Source organism: Diadema antillarum, unplaced genomic scaffold (assembly GCF_040938485.1).
Source record: "Diadema antillarum isolate AM-2024a unplaced genomic scaffold, OU_Dant_1.0 scf00000183, whole genome shotgun sequence".
Classification (NCBI taxonomy): Eukaryota; Metazoa; Echinodermata; class Echinoidea; order Diadematoida; family Diadematidae; genus Diadema; species Diadema antillarum.
The window spans coordinates 2,646,324-2,667,414 of NW_027271072.1; the positions used below are offsets into that span (position 1 = coordinate 2,646,324).

The 21,091-nt window shown below is 39.7% G+C and overlaps 1 protein-coding gene across 1 annotated transcript in view; it reads left to right on the plus strand.

The window, feature by feature from the left end:
- The window catches only part of LOC139723248 (uncharacterized), a 54,394-nt gene that overhangs the window by 32,012 nt on the left and 1,291 nt on the right, over window positions 1-21,091 (plus strand). Inside the window, exons 7-18 of the mRNA XM_071634506.1 lie at window positions 655-879; window positions 2,929-3,138; window positions 5,735-5,956; window positions 6,698-7,096; window positions 8,070-8,285; window positions 9,905-9,973; window positions 10,863-11,261; window positions 11,717-11,938; window positions 13,236-13,583; window positions 13,993-14,214; window positions 14,906-15,100; window positions 16,223-16,426. Of these exons, the coding sequence (XP_071490607.1) occupies window positions 655-879; window positions 2,929-3,138; window positions 5,735-5,956; window positions 6,698-7,096; window positions 8,070-8,285; window positions 9,905-9,973; window positions 10,863-11,261; window positions 11,717-11,938; window positions 13,236-13,583; window positions 13,993-14,214; window positions 14,906-15,100; window positions 16,223-16,426 (2,931 nt within the window). The remainder of the gene's footprint in view (window positions 1-654; window positions 880-2,928; window positions 3,139-5,734; window positions 5,957-6,697; window positions 7,097-8,069; window positions 8,286-9,904; window positions 9,974-10,862; window positions 11,262-11,716; window positions 11,939-13,235; window positions 13,584-13,992; window positions 14,215-14,905; window positions 15,101-16,222; window positions 16,427-21,091) is intronic.

Genomic DNA, 21,091 nt, shown 5'->3' on the forward strand with positions numbered 1-21,091 from the left:
CATTTAAGTGAATTTCAGCATCCCCAGTCCCACATGTACATTTTAGATGATGGTTTTAGATCTTGCAAAATCAATGAATACGAAAAATAAAATCTACTGAATTTGAAAGACCTTAATGATTGATGAACATCCATGGCATTAGTTGATACCTAAATCAAGGAGTAAGATAAAGAGGCACATTTCTTTTATCCATGTCATGTCCACCTAACTGCGGAATTGCCCAAATGTATGTTATCAAGATTGTCATATCATGATATTTGACCTATTTACCCACAGTGTTGTTGGACTGAAATTTGAGCTGCCTGTGCAGGAGTGAAGAATGCAACCTATGTAAATGTATAAGACTTTGTCTGGAAATGATTATTTTGCATAGCATATTTTCATGGGTTACAAGATATTGATAGCAATCAGACTGACATTTGGCGCTCCAAAGTAGAGGAAAAAAAATAGAGGAGGAGGCAAAAAAGAACAACCAACGGCAAGTAAAGCATGGTTAAAAAAAGGAACTTTTCCCTTGCTCAGTGCAGTGTATACTATAAGGTATAAAACTTAATTAACCAAATTTAATGACAGTCACTTTCTTTTTTGTTAGAATTCTGAGAAACTTGTGTCTATTGCAGCATTGATTTCTTGTCCCTGCTCTCCACAACCCAGGGCTCTTCCGCATCCCGCATTGTCATCCAGCAAGCCACCAAGCTGTGTGTGGAGTGCTCCAAGGGGGGCGCTGTGAACCCCTGCTGGGGTTGCAAGCAGAACCTTCACTGGGAGTGCAGGAACAGCCACGTCTGTCCCCCTGCCCGCTCCCAGGCCCGCCCCACCCTCAGTCAGCTGCTCCAGGGGAAATTTTCCAAAGTTTTACATCAGAGCAATAGTACACAGGTGTGGGTTTTTCAATATTTTACACTTTCTTTTGTAATACTTATTGCCTCCAACCCATTTTGACAGCTACAGAGTGTTTGACAAAGCTGCTCCCCCCTTTTCTGTTTTCTTTTCTTATTGAGAATTCTGTTGCAGAAATGTGTATTATAAGAGAGACAGAGAGATTATCAAGCCGCCTCGATCTTAAAGGGGATGGCTAGTAACTGATCAGTGGGAATCAGTGGGAATGCTGGGGGATGATTGTTCCAATCCTTGTGGGATTCATTTAAGAGTACATTATATATCTATTGTTGTGTGAAAATCATTTGCTTCAGAATGGTCTCATATTTAAGTAATGTGCAGTCTAATGTTTCCAGGTTAGCATGCCTGTACAGTGACGGGGCGATCGTTAACGATTAACTGCACATTACTTGAATATGAGACCATTCTGAATTAATGATTTTCACACGACAATAGATATATGTGACCCGCTACAACAAAATGATCCTAAAGTCGGGCGAGGTCGATTATTTGAAAATTGCATGATATAATCCCCTAATCTTTCTGCTTTAAATTGATACATAACACATTTTATAAAAATAATCGGCTGCGGAGATATCGATGTTTAAAAGAGAGCATGTCGAGACGTCTGGAAAATCACTGTTTCGAGAAAAGCGCCCTTAAAGTCGTCCTTTTGACGCAATCGCGATCAAGGGACACGCAAGTCAGTTTTCACCTCTGGACAATAGAAGGTAAGCCCTAGCAACCCCCGAAGAGTTCATTCAAGCACATCAGCGTCGGTGGTCTCCTCACCAACCAATCAGTGACCAGGATGTGAGAAGCGGCTGAGCATAGCGCACCCCGCCCGCACCCACCAGTCGACTGGGCAGTGTGCGAGCTTCACGCTTCGGTTAGCAGCAAGCAGCAAACTGACCAATGAGATCACTCTGGTCGTTGTTAGGAGCGGAACCTATCTGTGGCGCTCAATCCAAATTTTCGAACCAGTGTCTGCTTCGTTGAAACGCCAAAAAACACTTAGAAAAACGCTTTTTTTTGGTCTTTCCTTTGATCATTTTGCTTCAAAATTTCGACAGATGATAGAAGACATGTTAGACTCCAATAATATATCAACATCAGAAAATCGTAAGTTTTGACCAATTTTAATGCTCTGACTTCAAACACGATTTTCACGGCTTCGACCGTGTGCGACTTTAGGACCTTTTTGTTGTAGCGGGTCACATATAATGTACTCTTAAATGAATCCCACAAGGATTGGAACAATCATCCCCCAGCATTCCCACTGATTCCCACTGATCAGTTACTAGCCATCCCCTTTAAATGGTCACGATATTAAAGTGTTTTGTCACGAGAAATTTGACAAGTGATCTGGAATCAAACTGGATGTACATATCATGCAGTCACATGACTAATGCAGCGAGAATGGAAATTGTTATATTGCCTCCAGTGACGAAACATCGGGTACTAGCATGCAGTCACATGACTAATGCAGCGAGAATGGAAATTGTTATATTGCCTCCAGAGACGAAACATCGGGTACTATAATTCCAGACTTTGACTGCTTCTTGACAGGGCTAGAATAAAATGATGTGATTTTTGTAGACCATATAATATAACAAATATTGACTTGTCTGTTGTTGTAATATAACACTTTACAGTTCCTCAGGTTTTATGTTGCACTTCTAGAAAGGAAATATCCATATGATATTTCACCTACTTGTCTGAATGGATATGTGGGCAAGAGCCCCATGCTTTTAACAGGCCAGTGGTCCTTTCATACTTCTTGCCCATCCGTAAATTTCCATTGCTCTGGGCAAGCAGACAAATGAGTTTTACCTCCGCGCCTTGATGACATATATGATAAGATACTCTCCATCGCAAATGTGTGTGTGCATGCCAACTGCTGTGAAAAACAAAACAACCCCCCCCCCCAAAAAAAAAAAAAAAAAATAGTAATAGCTTACTGGTTTTGCTCCTCTGTTGAATGTCTTGAAGATACAACTTTCTTTATTAATGGTTTTGTCGAAAATGTATTGATTTATATTTTGGCAGGCCCTCAGTGGGGTTATGGGGGTTGGGAACCACAAGGTGAAGTTCCGCCTGGAGAGGTACCGGCAGAAGAAAGACTGCTGCGTGTGCTCGGTGAGGCGGCTGGGCATACGCCGACGCACCCAGACGGTCTGCTTCTACTGCAAGAAGGGGCTGCACTGGGACTGTAGGCTGAAGCATGACTGCGACATGTATGGGATGGAACCAGTGCAGGTAAGAGGGCTCTGCTTCTGTGGAAAAGTGTTGATTGGCATATCTATTACAGGGCTGCTCACCAACCCATTTTTTTCTACTGGTCCAAGCTGTCTGTTGGACCAGTAGGTACCAGTTTTTATGCCTCCGCCACGAAGTGGTGCCGGAGGCATTATGTTTTCGGGTTGTCCGTCCGTCCGTCCGTCCTTCCGTCCGTCCGTAATAAATTTTGTGGACAAGGTAACTATCAAAACCTTTTAAGGTATCCTAATGAAACTTGGCATGTATGTGTATTAGGGGGTGAAGTTGTGCCTATCAACTTTTGGGTGCACATGGACAAGGTCAAAGGTCAAAAGGTCAAGGTCAAATACGTAAAATTTCACTATTTCCTCCATATCTATGCAATGCCTGAAGATATTTTCTTGAAACCTAGTGTATACATGTATTACCCAATTAAGATTCTCTGGTGAAAGTTTTGGGTCATTAGGTCAAAGGTCAAAGGTCAAAAGGTCAAGTTAAAATATTAAAACTTCGCTTTTTTCTCCGTACCTTGGAAATTGTTCAAGGTATCTTCATGGAACATAGTATATATACATGTACTGACTGGCAGTTATTATCTAGAGAATCTAGGGTTCATAGGGTCAAAGGTCAGGGGTCAAAGGTCAAGTGCAACACTTCAAATTTTTACTATTTCCATCATACATGTATTTATGTAATGCCAACATTTTTTTTTTTGCACTTGGTGTATGCATGTATAACCTAGATTATCTGGAAATTTTCTTTTTCTCTTTTTTTTTTTTTTGGGGGGGGGGGGGGGGGGCGGGGGTTTGCCTCAAAGGTCAAAAGGTCAAAGATCAAGGGAAAGTGCTGAACTAACTTTTTCCTCCATATCTCAGAAGTGGCTCAAGTTATCTTGAAACTTACTACATATTTATGCATGTTCTGCCTGACAGTGATTATCCTATGAATTTTAGGGTCAAAGGCCAAAAGAAAATGGTAACAGTGTACTTTTCAATACAGAAATTACACTTTTTCTCCATACCTTGAAAATTACAGTATTCATACACTTATGAATGGGTCAAATACATGCTCCCCTATTCATCTAATTAAACCTAGGTCAAGGAAGGTGAACATTCAACACATTTGTGACAAACATGTAATTTCAATATTTTGCCAATATTGTGAAAATGTAATTATACATAGACCTATTAGGAGAATCATGCATTATGGCGGAGGCATAGCAGTCGCCTTAGCGTCATTTCTAGTTCAATTTTGTACTGGTCCATTCCTGGAAAAGTTAACTGGTCTGACAGTGATTTTACTGGTCCTGGACTGTTGGACCAGTGCCAGGGTGCGGCGTTGTCTATTAGGTTCAATCAAATTTTAAGGAATGCTGTGGTCTGGGGACAGAGACATTTTATTTTGCAAAGCTGAAACTTGTTAGCCCATGTGGTGCCTTTTTTTGGGGGGGGGGGGGGGGGGCGGGAATGGCACATCCAGTGCTACGCTTTATTCAATCATCAGCACAGTTCTTCTGAAACTAAAAGTCAGTAAATAAAAACAACCTGATCCTCATATTGACTGTCCTGACAGTCACCTTGCTGTGGTGTGAGACTGTTTCTGGCCCTCTGTGGCCGAGCTTGAGAAGACGTGATGTAATGCCAATTGAAAGAAGCCGAGAAAGTAAGAACTCAGTGGATAGGTATATCACTTAACAGGTTCAATTGTAGTAGCAAATTTTGCCATGTCCGTACTTACAGGTGTCAGAATGGGCTCTTAGCCATGGTTTTTATGCATTTGAAATGCTGATGGGAACCCCCTTGTTATGGCAAGCACTATAAAAGTTTCAATGACTTTGATGTTTGTTTGTATGATTTTGTACACATTGCCAAAAGGGAAGTCGTATCAAATTATACAGGAAAGGAAGTGCTTGTGTAAAGTCTACTATCAAGCATTTGTTATTGATATTTGTGGCAGCATGTAGGGAGAGTTGATATAACTACACGTATGGAATATGATATGGGGGAGGGCAGTTGTTTGGTAAACTGAAATATTACATGTACCCCCATATTAGTTGACCCTTTCTGACATTGTAGGAATCATTACAGCTATTTCATACCAAATATCCTTATTTTTTTTTCTTCTTGTAATCATATTTCAAAATGATGGATTTAATTGTGCTACATTAACCTGTTGATGACGAGTCCCTAGAATACTGGGGCAGGTGTCTATGGGAAATGGGTGTTACAGCAAAATCAGTCCAGGGATAAATTAGCCTGTAGCCTGAGGCTGTATTTGGGAGATAGCCTATTTTCAAATCTTGAAATGCATGGCCTGTAGCAACAAAATGATTGCTGTGCTGTTCCCATGGGATGGAAGAATTTAAGCTGTAGGATCAATTCAAATCAAATCAAGTCTCCTTTGAAAGGCCCAGAAGGAATGAAACTCTATTACTTTGATGTACCTTAACCTGTTGGAGACTAGTCTCGGGCAGGTGTCTATGGGAAACATGTGTTCTAGCAAAATGGTCTTGTCCTCAATGGGTTAATGAGATTGAAGAACTCTTGAAGTCATCATGTCAACACTTTACTGTATTCAATCTCTTTCTTGTGACAAGTATCAGCAGCCCATGGATGATGGGGAGAGTATGGTGGTCAGCCTTGGGGGCGGCAGGCATGGGGGCCGCAGGGACTGCTGCGTCTGCTCGATCCGCAGGCTGGGCCAGAGGCACCGGGCCCGCACCATCTGCAAGTTCTGCAAGAAGGGGCTCCACCGCAAGTGCGAGCACCTGCACATGTGTGTGTGGCGGAAGAGGATACAAACAGGAGCGGCGGCCAACGTGAGTACTGTAACCCGAGGAATGTTGGCATGCGTTTTAATTTCGCGAATTTGGTGAGCGCCAACATTCGCGAAATTAAAATGCATGTGAAAGTTCTTGCCGACATAATATGTATTGGACGCCAGTGGCATTTTGCGAAAATGTCATGTCGCAAAAAAGGTCATCGGCTCCAATTCATGAAATTTTCATGCCGTGATTATTATTGTGTTTTACAGTACGCTATGTGATGTTTTCTTCTTGTGCTTGCCACAGAAATGTGCAGGTGTATAGATGAAGGCAATTTTCTATATTAAACCACACAAGGACAGCAGTGAAAAGTAGCCGTAGTCTCATATTCCTGAGATAATTGTCCTGTTGCTCAGTGCAAGTAGCTTGTGTGCTGTCTGAAAGGATTTTTATAGTTGTTGATGATTGCAATAGTTATACATACTTTGTGTGTCTGCATTCATTTGGAGTATTTATGACTATTAAACATTCCAGAGCAGTTTCCATCAGAGCTTCATTATGTGTGTTTTCAAGTTGTATTCACTGTTTGGTCTTTCGTGATCATTGTTACAACTCAAAATATTTCGTGTTCATGTTTGTAACTGGAAATATTTCGTGATCATGTTTTTAACTGGAAATATTTTGTGATCATATTTTTAACTGGAAATCTTTCATGAGGAAGTGCCCAGTATTTCTGCAATATTCTAAGAAGGAAAAGGTGAAATGGATTCGTCTCATAATTTCTCTTCATATCAGCACACCCTGCCCTCCAGTAAGCCCAACCAACAAGATGTGAACGCCGCGGTAGTCAAGAAAGTGCAGAAAGGACGCGGGATACATGCAGGCATTAAGACGGTGTTGGCCTTGTCCCGTCACACGGATATCCCCTTGCCAAACCAAGGGGGGTCGACCCTGCATCCCTTCCCCAGCGGGGAGAGCCACCAAGGCGTCGCCCCTGTCACCAGCCAAGCAGTGTCCCTGGAAGTTGTGCAGTATCAGAGCACGGTCTACGCCTCCCAGGGTCAGAGCATGGTCTACCCCTCTCAGGGCCAACCAACAAGTGGCTTGACCAAGGCGGGTCCTGGGCCCAGTCCCGGGCCGGGTCCCGGGATTTCACAGGAGGAAAACAACATCAACTCCAGCACCTCACTTGAGGCAAGTTTACCCCCTTTACTATTCAAAACATTTACCTTGCTGATATGAAATCACTCTCTTTCCTGTCAGATATAGCCTATCAAAAAGACACTCCACCACTGACTTCAAGTTGACTTCGAGAAGCCAGGTTAAGTCGGACATACCGAACAGATAAAATTTCATTAACTTTAGACAAATGAATTTTCAAAAAATAAATTTTAGAGTTTAATGTATTTTAGCAAAAAGATGACATTGGTAGCAGTCATATAAAACAAGCCAAAGTTAAAGAGATGGAGATTGAGGTTTCAACTTTTTGCAAGATAATAAAAACCACTTATATGCAACATTAGAGAATATACAATTCTAGAGGAATCCAAAGCTTATTTGATGAAAATTGGTTTTGAAATGGCTGAAATGTCCAAAATGAAAGAGATCCGAAAAGGTGGGTCCCACCTTTTATCAGGACCACTTTGTTTTGCTTTGTTTTTAGATATCTATCGCCTTGAGCAGAGCATGTGCTGTAGTGCATGTATGCAAACCTCAAATACGTGTAGCAAGTCCTCCAATAATTCATAAAGATTCCCATATCACTACCAAATTTTAGTCATGTGTCCCTTTCGTAATTGCAGCTTTTCCTGTGAGTTTCATCTAAATCTTTTTTTTTACATGGCATAGATTTTGACTTAAATGAACATTGCCTTTCATTGAGATGAAGCAATTTTGTGATACCGACAGGCAAGATTTCTTTGTTTCCCTCAGACGAGGACCAGTCTTTCATTGTTCATTATAGACAGGAGAATAGAAGTAGCAAAGGCCAAGTCCATCACACATAGATGCAGTATGCTCACAAGGCTTGGAAGTGGCCAAGATTAAGATGTTTTGCATCTCTTATTTATGCATGTTGGAAAGCGCAAAGTTGATTATGCATGATATGATCGTTGCAGACATTGCATTATGATTGACAAGGCCATCATTATTTGTTTATTTGTGACAGGTTCGCACGGAAAGTTATGCAAGAGGAGAGCCCCGTATTGTCCGGGTTAGACTCCTGGGGAACAGGGACGGCCGCAGGGACTGCATCGTGTGCTCCAGCCGGACAAACGGCGGCCAGCGTAAGCGGTCCTACACCATGTGCAGCATCTGCAAGAAGGGACTGCACAGCAGGTGTCTGAAGTACCACATGTGTGGACTGACCAAGCTGCATCCAAAGGTACGTAATTAGTGTGATCGGGGGAAAGTTGGTTGAAGATACCTTGGAGGGGATGGGTCATTACTGTAAAAGTGGCTATTTTCGCACTTGACTGGGTAAGATAATGTTCGTGTGTTTTTCATTCGCCAGAATCAAGACAGCGACTACTGGAACATATGGCAAGCAAAAATATTCGAGTAATTTTATTTTCCTGCTAGTTTCAAGTTGTGCAAAATGCACACAAATTTCAACACCGCAAAAATTACCACGTTTACAGTTGTAAGTCCGTTGATCAGCCGAATGTGACTTTTTGGGGAGTTGATGAGGGAAGTGGGAGGTTGGATAGGTAGTAGGGGTTTGACATATCGGTCGACATCTGCAAAACTCAGATTTTCACTTGAATTGTGTGAGATTTTCAGGTTGATACATGTATTGTACAGTGATGTTCGTGTTTATATCTCCTCTTCATATTTAGATGGAGGAGGTGAGACTTCAACTGTGGTGTTCTGTTCTAGCTGTAATGGTTTTCAACATCTGAGTTCATTCAGCACAAGCAATGTGCAGAGATATTAACCCTAAAAGGGCTGGGGAGGCGGAATCCACCCCCCTCGAAGTTTCGCGCTATAATTCTGCAATGCAAGAAGGCCTCGTCACGAGGCTTCTTTACTTTATTTGTTCAAGTCTCGCGCAACTTTTGAGACCGAATTTGCAATGTCCGCGCATACTTTTGCGAAGCCACGCCCATTTTTGTAACAGAATGTCGCCCCAAAATGGGCACAATTTTGTGATTTTTGTGTACATTTCCTATGGAAAACAGTGCTCTGTCATGAAAGTCATAAAAACCTGATTATTTTTACAATTAATCACTTTCATTGATTAATTTTGTGCTAATTATGGTAGAAAAGTGGTCAGTGACAATTTCCAATGAAAAAAAAACAGAAAAAACAAAAGTTAAAAAACCACAAAATACATAAGAAATTTTGAAAACAATAAAATGCATAAGAATTGAAATGAGTTTTGGAAGTTTTTGTGATGTACCATTGTTGAATATGCTAAAACAGATTTACAGATAAAAAATTCAATTCACTCTCAATGCTTTTTATTAGGCTAAAATACGACCTTGAGCTTAATTTGCATAATTAATTAATTCAAATTAGAAATTGATCGTTTCAAAAAAACTTATGACACAATCTTGTAGATTATGACGTGGGTCTCACGCATGCAAAATTTCATCGCGATGGCACCACCGATGGCCGAGATCCTCCTTGGGGGGGGGGGGGGGGGGGGGGGGGGGGGGGGGGCGGAATCCATTCTTCCGGTCTGAATATAGCCAAAAAAGCCTGGCCCTTTTAGGGTTAAGAAGGCATAGCATGTTTGATTTAACAAAAATTCTTCACTGTTTCAGGGCTGCTGGAATCTACAACAAATATTTTGGCAAACCAACTAGAAGTACTCACTATTATCAACACAATAATTAAAAGAGAGAAACTGAAAAAAAAAATCTATAAAAGAAATCTCCTTATCTGATTCCAGCATGTGAATAGAGATGAATATTTTTTACACTGTACAATTTGAGTGACAACATATGTTTTTGGGCTGATTATGAAATGCAAACGTGTATGTCTCTTCTTTGTTCACAGTATGATATTCCAAATGTGAGTTCCACGGTACTTGAGCCTTCAGCTGTAGCAGCTGTCCCACCAGTAAAGGTAAGTAATCGAAATTCCAATCCACGTTGCCCTCACCATATAGAGATAAATCAACCAATTAAAGTTTTGCTAAATGTTCACAGATGCCAACTGTTACTTTTGTGCAGTGTTTTTTTTCTGCGTAATATGGCAGGTTTCATGGAAAATAAAGTTTATGTTTTTTTTAATTTCTAATTATTCTTTTTTTCAAAATTATACTACCACACATGCCTATCGCTGGAAAGGTAAAATGCTATTTAAAAAAAAAAAACAAGAATGTGTTTTTATCACCCATCAGAATACTGCAATTACATTTTACAAGGTTGGAATCCCTGGATATTGATACATATGAGAAGGATGTTAAAGGAACTTAATGTTTCATGTTTGTTCTACACTGGTGATGTAATCTTACAAGTCATTTTCAATCAGCGCACCAATCTTCACCAATTTTTGTTCTTTGTCATTATTATAGACGTTAAAAAAATTTCCTTGTCACATTCCAGAAAAGTCATGACTTAACAATACTAACTGTGTTTTGGAAGGGGGCATCCTTTCTGCATTGTTGTAAAAGTGAAATGACATTCTTTTTTTTTTGGTAAAAATTTATAAACCCATGGGAGAATTGCAAAGAGATCTTGTCACTTTGGCCTGTGTTACAAGAGAGATAATTACTGATGTCACTGCACTGGGAGAACATTTGAAATGTCAAAATTCCTTATCTCTCTTTTTTGTGACAGATCTGAATAGAACTGTCGCTGTGTTGTTTGCTTGATTTTACTGTATTTGCATAATTTCTTAAATCAATTTGAACCTTTGCCAAGACTTATGTTTACTAAACTGTTTTATAAATCATGTACCATGTTCATTAGAATCGTTCAAAGAAAATTTTTTAATGTTTTTTCTGTGACAGGAGAACGATATGGAGGTGGTAGAGGAAGAGAAAGAGGCAGAAGTAGTGATCAAGGAAGAGAAGAAGGATGAGGAGGAGATGGAGGAGGTTGAGGAGGATAAGGAGGTTGAGGAGGAGAAGGAGGAGGAAGCGGAGGAGGGCTGGGTAGACGCCGGTGCTTTGGTGCCGGCGGTGGAAACGATGACGTGCCTCCCGGACCTGATCCGAATCGGGCACAAGATGAACAAAGAGTGCGTTGAGTGCTTCCTGTACGACGGCTTCAAGAAGCAGGCCAGCCTCATGTGCAGCGTCTGCAAGAGAGGGGTGCACAAGAAGTGCCACTACTGGCACAGGTGCGGCAAGAGAAGGGACCCGATGGAGGAACAGGATGCCAACCCTGGCAATGATGCCCAGGTCCAGGTAAGGCAGATTGCCCTGTGCTTTTAGGGCCATGTCCCCAAAGAGATCCAACTGTACCATGAACGTAAACTCCATGTGGAAATGCTAGCTTTTATTAGTGTTTCATCTGTGCCTGCTTGTTCTTCGCTGTTATAACATTTATTTTTGAGGATGGGGGTGGGTGAGTTAGTTTTCAAGAAATGATTTGTATTATGACAAGTGCGGTTAACAAGACATTATGATTGAGTTGAATGAAAATGGTTTGAAAGCCTTTATGAAATATATGAAATGTTGAATAAGAGTAATATTCATAGGAGTAGTAGTAGAAGTAGTAGTAGTAGAAGTAGTAGTAGTAGTACATGGGCAGTAGTAATGGCATAAAAAAAGAATAATTATGCTAACTGTAGTGATGTGATGGTGATGATGATGATAGTGATGACATCAAATTTTTAATTCTTTCATCGACTCTCTGGCAGCACACAGGAACATTTGTGGGAGAGAGGCCCTCGGTGGAGCTAATTTCTTACGATGAGATGATGGACTCCAAGAAAGCTTGTGAAGTCTGCTCCGGGCGGGGTCGGTCCGTAAAGCGCAACAGGTCGAGGACTCAGTGCGCCGTCTGTAAGAAAGGGCTACACCTCCGGTGCCTGTCGCAACACATATGTCCCGGGCCGGAGTACGCCAGACAAAATGAGATAGTATGTACTGGCGGAGAACACTCCTCATGACATACTGTATACACCAAATATTTCACGAATTTTGTGAGGTTTTTATTTTTCTCGCGAATTTGTGAGTTGTGTCCTATTTGCGAATTTGAAAACATGCAAAAATCTTAACTCTCATCCCCAACGTGAATGTCACGTGTACGCATCCATTTCTCCGTTCAGTACTGTACTTCAAAATTGTGAATTTACCACTTGCAAAATTGTCAGGATGTCTTGATTCGCAAAAAATTAGACTTGCTAAAATTATGGTGTGTACATTACACTTGTTTAGGTGCTTCGTCTAATATGCATATGGAATTGTGACTGCCTCCACTGTTTTTGTGAAAATATTCAATTTGTCTTTGACTTTAATTTGATCTAAGTTAAATTCCTTAAAAAATCAACATTTCTTTTGCTTCCTTACACCCCATCACTGTCTTCTTTAGCATGGAATAGAGTGCCTGGTTTAACATCTGAGTGACAAAAACTGTTCCTAAGAATGACAAGTGCATATTTGCCATTGTAATGTGCAGTAATATGGCTTAGGCGCAACATGTCTCCCTTCTGATGTAAGGGACCGGGTTCTAGTCCCAAGCGTCACTGAGCAGTGTTGTGTGTTCAAGCATTCTATACCCTCTAGTAAAGAGGCAAAACACTCTGTTCCTTCGAAGGACTTTAAATGGAGGTCCGAGTGTGAATTAGCCACTACTCGCGCACGTACAATATCCCTCTTTATTCATTTGTCACAAAGAGCAGGGTGCTAGGCCTGTTGACAAGAAAAAAGCAGTGATATGAGTGTATGAGTAAGTGATATTGATGTTCACTGAACTTTCCATCTTTTAGTTTGATTTTAGTACATTAGATAGTGTTTGTAAAGGAGTATTTAAGCATCATTTCAAAGCATTTCTTGAAGTGCAGTGTTTGTATTATAAAGAGTTATCTTATTTGGAATGGATTGTTTTCTCTCTTGAAGGCATGTGTGCTCCAAATCCACTGTAAAAATTGACTAAGTATTCATCAAAAATTTGTTCACTGTTCTTCAGAAGAAACTTATACTAGCTTTCCATTGCAAAAGGTGATGCTGGGTGGGCATGTTCCAAAATCTCTGTCATAATTCCTTGAGTAATAATTCAGAATTTGTTCAGCTTTCTTCAGAAGAGACAATTCATATTGGATTTCCATTACAAGCTTTGATGTTCAGAACCACTTCCCCCCCCCCCCTCCCAACTACTACCTCCAAGTCGAGGAGACTAGTGCATGACTTCATTCAATGTTTTCTTCCCACCCCCAGAACTCTCTAGCCGAGCCTGCTCCGTCGGTCCAGGCGGCAGCCTTTCCGGCTGACATGGGCCGGCTGTGGCAACATGAGGTGGTGGTCATCAAGCCCCGAGATGATGAGGAGGAGGAGATGAGGAGAGAGCAGGGACACGGGCAGGGGCTGGGGCTGGAGCAGGGGCTAGGGCAGGGACAGGGGCTGGGGCTGGTGCAGGGGCAGAAGGAGGAGGTGAAGAATGCAAATGTAGAAGAGACACAACCAGCGCCCCACAACGGAGACATTGTGCCAGTGGCGCTGAAGCTAGTGCGGTGTAACTCCAACGACCTTCCCAACACTTCTGCCAAGGAGGCTGTTACTCCAGTGGTAAGCAAGTCTGTTTTTTTTTTTTTTGACTGCCCTATGATAAATGATGAAATACACTGTGGACATAGAAAAAATTATATGATTTATCTTATTTTCCTAAATCCACTGAGACAATATTTGCCTTCATTATTGTGGTGCATGAATTGTCTTCATCTACAAGTAGTAGTAGTAGAAGTAGTAGTAGTAGTTATAGTGATAGAAATAGTCGTAGTAGTAGAAGTAGTAGTAGTAGTAGTGGTAGTAGTAGTAGTAGCAGCAGCAGCAGTAGTAATTGATGGAAGTGGTAGAAGTAGAGTAGTAGTATTAATGGCATAAAGAAAATGATCATGGTAGCCATATTGATGGTAGTGATGATGATGATGATTATGATGACGTCAAATTTTCATTCTTTCCATCGACTCTCTGACAGCACACGGGAATGTTTGGGGGATTGAGGCCCACGGTAGAGCCTATTCGTATCAGTGATGTCATGGACTGCCGGAAGAACTGCGAAGTCTGCTCCGGGCGGGCTGGGAACGGAAGGCGCAACAGGTCGAGGACCCAGTGCTCCATCTGCAAGAAAGGGCTCCACCAATGGTGCCTGGCATTACACATATGCCCCGGGCCAGAGGACGTCAGACAGCTTGAGATGGTATGTACTTGGCAGAGAACACGCCCCCTGACGTTGTTGCCTTTTCTAATATGTGTATGGAATTGTGATTGCCGTCATTGTTTTTGTAAAAATATTCCAAACTTGAGAATTATATCCTTGTCTCTACTTTGTTCCAAGTTCAATTCTTACAAGTGAATATTCCTTTTGCTTTTATTGCAGATACAGTTATATTCTATGTGATTCACAAAATACATACCTGTGTGTGTGTGTGTGTGTGTGTGTGTGTGTATATGTATATATATATATATATATATATATATATATATATATATATATATATACATATATATATATATATATATATATATATATATATATATATATATACATATATATATATATATATATATATATATATATATATATATATATATATATATATATATGCTTTTTTTCTGGGGGGTATGTTAGTGTGAAAGTTATAGGTATTTGCTGGGTGCAGTCATGGCAGTCTGAAATACTCTTTATTTCCAAATTTATACATATATTTTGTCTCAGCTGCCGTTGGGTTCTCCCTAATTTTGGATTTGGGAGAGAAGCGGTTTTGTGGAAATGACATCTCTTCTGCATAAATTCTCTTCATTTACAAGTAGTCGTAAAGATAGTTTGTGCATTCTCCATGCTCTGTCATAACATTCTTGCTGGTTTGCCTTCTGTGCTTGTTTTGCAGCTGACCAAACCACATTTCAAAGACCGGCGGCTCAAGAATTCCCGCCTGGTCAAGAAGGGGAAGGAAAAGACGTGCTGCGTGTGTCACTCCCCTCAGAAGACCAGAATGGCTTGTCCGGGCTGTGCCCAGAATGTCCACTTCCGCTGTGAAGCGAGCCACCAATGCCATTATTTTGATGCTTCAACCGAGGGAATGGTAATGACCACTCCATTTGATTGGGCTTTTGATATCAATTTTTTTTTTTAATGTTGTAAATTCATCATCGTTGTCTTTGACTGTTGCTGTCTCAAAGTTGTTTTTTTTTCCACAAATCTGCCCATTTGGTTTTGTTAAACCTGTAAACTACAAGGGGGAAAAAAAGGAGAATGAAAGGGAAGCCCTTCATGGACAATATTGCCAAGTTGTATCAGAAAATACAAACATTGTTTCCTGAGATGTGGGTTTTATGATAAATGTGTATATATTTATTCCATTTTTTCATCATTGTAGACAACTTTGTGGGGGTAGCAAATTCTACTTATCCATTTTTTTGTGATAGCAGCACATGTTTGTTAAGTTGCCTCATAAAGCGATAAGTATTGTCAGGTTGGGTAAGCTGTGCAGCAAAAAATTTGATATATATATTCTGGTAATCATTGATGTGGATAAAACACTCATATGTTGTAATACATACGACAGTAGGGGGTTTTAAAGAATAAATCAAAACATGATTAAAAGATTGGAAGTTCTCTCTATTTCCCACTCCGTTTTAACTCTTAATGTGCAACATTTGCACTCCTAACTCAGTCGACGGTGTGCCAAGTTTGCATACTTTGCTCAAACGCAGAAACTGGCTCAAATTGATTGATAAGTTGCCAAATGATACAGTACAATAAAAGCGTCACTTGCGATTCCATTCCTGTCACATGTAGCTTGCATAATGTGATTAGATATTATGTGGTGTTACCTATTGGATTTGCGAGTAAATTCTAAGTTTCTGACGCTGTTTTGTGTGCAGAAGTCATGTTTGGACAATAATGTAGCTATTGATCATTTGAAAGAAAAATAATCATAGATTTGTAATAAAATCTTACATCCAAAGCAAAGCTTCACATTATCTTTGCAATTTTAATCATGGCATATCTCGCGTAGCCACAATCTATAATAACTTACAATGATTCAAAACACAGAATGTTTACCTGAAGCATGCCTACATTGTTGCCTCAGAATAATGTGGCACACGGGGTTTACGTGGCGCATAAAGAGTTGGTATGTGTGAAAGATGACACCAAACTTTAACACGACAACTGAGCATCTCGTCCGTCGCTTCATTTCTAGGTGGGGATGGGCATGCCATTCACGGGGGAGGTCGTCCCCATCGAGGCGAGTGAGATCAAGACGAGGAAGAAGGACTGCGCGGTGTGTTCGGACCGGCGGGGAGGGCGCCGGAGCCGCTCCAACACCAAGTGCCCCCAGTGCGATAAGGGCCTGCACAGGGCCTGTGCCCGCCAGCACATCTGTACGATGTTTAGGGCCCCACAGGTGAGTGCAGTGGTCAAGGTTTACGCAGCTTGTGAGCTCACAAGACTCAACGTGGGAAAGAAGGGTTTGCACATAATTGTCTAGAAGGCATCTTCACATTCCTATCATGTGAATTATGGATAAAGCCAACCATGTTTTTATGCCTCCGCCAACGAAGTGGCCAGAGGCATTATGTTTTCGGGTCGTCCGTCCGTCCGTACGTCTGTACGTCCGTCCCGTTTTGTTTTTGTCGATATCTCAAGAACCGTGAGGTGGTTTTGCATCAGGGTCAATCCACGTCAAATCATCCAGTGCTTGTCACCCGACCCCCTCCGATTTTCTTTAAAATCGCACCAAATGTTCCCCAAAGTGTCTGACGGAAAATCCCAAAATATTTTGCCCCAAGGTCAATTGGTTGCTAAGATACAGCCTCACATAGCAACCAATGCGCATTCCAAAATATTAGTTAAAAGAAAATTATGCATTTTTGATCGATTGTGGTAGCATGGATATTTATGCAAAAGTGTTCATTATCTAGAAATTGAGAGAACTTTATAGTCTTTGCAAGAAAAAGTGACTGTGACGCGAAATTGACTTTTCGTTAACGTGCACGAGGTCACCGAAAATGGTGTTAAATGTTAATTTTGAAAATTTCAAAGCATATTTAGAGGCTAATATCTTCCACATTTCATCACCTCAGGTTCTAAGATATTATGCTGTTGAAGGCTTTGACTTGCTCAGTAATTTTGAAAAAAATCAGCGGATTCGTGCTCACCGTTTTTACGGAGAGCGCCCTCAAAGTTGACAAAAATGAAAAATGTGTCAAATTCAAGGTCACGGATCACCCTTCGTCCCACCTAGGAATGGCATCAATTTTTGTGTATTGATAGACATTTACCTATATTATCTTGGGTTACCAAAGTAATTTTGCTACCGAAATGTTAAATGGTAAATTTACCCCACTGAAAATGGTCGTAAACGACCAAATTTCCATGAAATATCACATATTGGGTTTAGAGGACATTTCAAATGTCCATGCTTTCAAGATGAAAAGCCGTAGCCCTGTGATATTTGCTGTAGGGGTAGTCTGTAATACATATTTTAGCAATATATACCACAAAACACTTTCATTACATAATCATGACCTTGAAATTTAATCCAAAATTTGATAAAAACAATAAGTCGCTCTATTTTCCTCATTGCACTGCATGTAATATGTGTTTTGAATGACTTTTCACAGAGCAATATTTCAAGAACTATGAAAGCTGACAGCCTACCATATTAAGGTTCTAAACTATTTGTGCTCTTCTTTCAGATTTAGTATCAATTTGATCATGAATGTTATACCCTTGACCTTGAAGTGCTTCTACAAATAGCTGTAAATTTGTTAACTACAAATTACACTCACAACAGGTGTTTTATGGCATAACATTACTAGTGATTCTTTCACAAACACAAAAGTTTTTATGGTGTAAATGTTATATACTGGAATTAATCTATATGTGCTTGCAAGATATGTTACAATTAATTACTTTGTTCTGACAATGACCCTCAATTTCAGTCACAAAAGGGTACAGTAATATTTTGTGATTTCGTGTGCATTTCCTATGGAAAACAGTGCTTTTTGGTAACAGTCATAAAAACTTGACCATTTTCACTATCTATCACTTTGATTGATTAATTCTATTCAAATTATGGTAGAAAAAGTGGACTGTGACAATTTCCAATAAAAAAAATGCTGTAGAAAATAAAAAACAAAGAAATACATAACAAATTTACCAAAAACAAAATATATAGGAATGGAAATGATTTTTGAATTGTCATAAGTTACAGAACAAATCCCCCCCAAAAAAGAAGACTCTCAGTGCTTTAAATTTGCTTTTCACAGGCTAGAATAAGAATCTTGTGTAGGGTACAATGTCCATATATATTATGTACTTACAGTGTAAATACAGGTCTTTATGGGCAGGAATAGACATTTCTCCTGATTTTGAAGGTCATAAATTCAGGGTCATTGTCAGAACAAAGTAATTAATCGGACATATCTTGCAAGAACCTATAGTTATTCCAGTATATAACATTAATTACACCATAAAAACTTTTGTGTTTGTGAAAGAATCACTAGTATGTTATGCCATAAAACACCTGTTGTGTGTGTAATTTGTAGTTAACAAATTTACAGCTATTTTTAGAAGCACTTCAAGGTCAAGGGTATAACATTCATAATCAAATTGACACCAAATCAGAAAGAAGAGCACAATATAGTTTAGAACCATATTATGGCAGGCTGTCAGCTTTCATAATTCTTGAAATATTGCTCTGTGAAAAGTCATTCAAAACACATATTACATGCAATGAGGAAAATAGAGCGACTTATTGTTTTTATCAAATTTTGGATTAAATTTCAAGGTCATGATTATGTAATGAAAGTGTTTTGTGGTATATATTACTAAAATATGTATTACAGACTACCCCTACAGCAAATATCACAGGGCTACGGCTTTTCATCTTGAAAGCATGGACATTTGAAATGTCCTCTAAACCCAATATGTGATATTACATGGAAATTTGGCCGTTTACGACCATTTTCAGTGGGGTAAATTTACCATTTAACATTTCGGTAGCAAAATTTCTTTCGTAACCCACGATAATATAGGTAAATGTCTATCAATACACAAAAATTGATGCCATTCCTAGGTGGGACGAAGGGTGATCCGTGACCTTGAATTTGACACATTTTTCATTTTTGTCAACTTTGAGGGCGCTCTCCGTAAAAACGATGAGCACGAATCCGCTGATTTTTTTCAAAATTACTGAGCAAGTCAAAGCCTTCAACAGCATAATATCTTAGAACCTGAGGTGATGAAATGTGGAAGATATTAGCCTCTTAATATGCTTTGAAATTTTCAAAATTAACATTTAACACCATTTTCGGTGACCTCGTGCACGTTAACGAAAAGTCAATTTCGTGTCACAGTCACTTTTTCTTGCAAAGACTATAAAGTTCTCTCAATTTCCAGATAATGAACACTTTTGCATAAATATCCATGCTACCACAATCGATCAAAAATGCATAATTTTCTTTTAACTAATATTTTGGAATGTGCACTGGTTGCTATGTGAGGCTGTATCTTAGCAACCAATTGACCTTGGGGCAAAATATTTTGGGATTTTCCGTCAGACACTTTGGGGAACATTTGGTGCGATTTTAAAGAAAATCGGAGGGGGTCGGGTGACAACTTTTCTGAAAATTGGATGATTTGACGTGGATTGACCCATCAAACTTGGTATGAGGGTATATCCTGGGGGGATGATACTTTGTTTGGATTTTAGGGTCACGGGGTCAAAGGTCAAAGGTCACAGGTTATGTTGTGAAAAAAAGGTTGAAATTTCATGTTTTTCTCCATATCTCGCAAATGGTTCAAGGTATCTTCATGGAACTTAGTATATATGCATGTACCGATGGCCAGTGATTATCTAGGGAAGTTGGGGGTCATGGGTCAAAGGTCAAGGTCAACTCCTCAAAATATCACTACTTTCCTTATATTTATGCAATGCCTGAAGGATTTTTTTTTTAAACTTGATGTATGCATGTATACCCCAATATATATTTTGTGGGAAGTTTCTTGCCCAAAGGTCAAAAGGTCAAAGGTCAAGTGAAAGTACTAAATTGCACTTCTTCCTCCATATCTCAAAAGTAACTCTAGGTATTATCATGAAACTTACATATTTATGCATGCTCTACCTAACAGTGATTCTCTTTGGAACTGTGAGGTCAAAGGTCAAAGGCCAGGTTTAGATAATACTATTTTACCATTTGATACTGAAATTATACTTTTTCTCAATACCTTGAAAATTACTCAATGCATAAACTTATAAAAGGGTCAAAAGTCAAGTAAAAATCATCAGTTCCCCCAAATACCTGCACTCTGACGTTTTAATCATTCATCCAATTGAACCTAGTTCTAGGAAAATGAACATTCAGCACATTTGTGGCAAACCTGTCATTTTAATATTTTGCCAATTGTGTGAAACTGTCATCACACATTGTCAAGACATTGTACTATAGACCTATTAGGAGAACCATGCATTATGGCGGAGGCATACACCAGTCGCCGTAGCGACATTTCTAGTTTGTTTTGTTTTGTTTGTTCATTGTTTTTGTTTTTGTTGTCAGAATTGGCAACTGATTATCCATTGTGGAAATTTTTTGCGTGGAAAGCCAAATGAATATTGTTTTTAAAAGATATTGCTTCCTACAATTGCAATTAGGGAAAATATTGTTGTTGTTTTTTAATTCTTGAAGATGTATGCTTGTGCAAAGATTGAGGTTAGGAGATGTTAGACCATTCATTCCTCAGAAGTACATGTACAAACCACAATTAATGATTTACTTAAATTGCAAACTTTTATACATCCAAGCAATATCCTGACCTATTCCTTTTTGATAAGTATGTCAAGTAAATCTTGACAATTTATTCTAGCTTCCATGAAATTTCATGTGTTTCTCATGAATGTGCATATCAGTTCGAATGCACTTATTTCAAGTCAAGCAGTATCTATGTAATCCTGGTGTCCTCTGAGAGCTGATGATAAGTAGTGCATATGAATTTAGAAACATTAGTTTCAAAGGAGATTACTTCGATGTAACTGTAATAAGCTTTTCTGCATTGGGTTCCTTTCCAG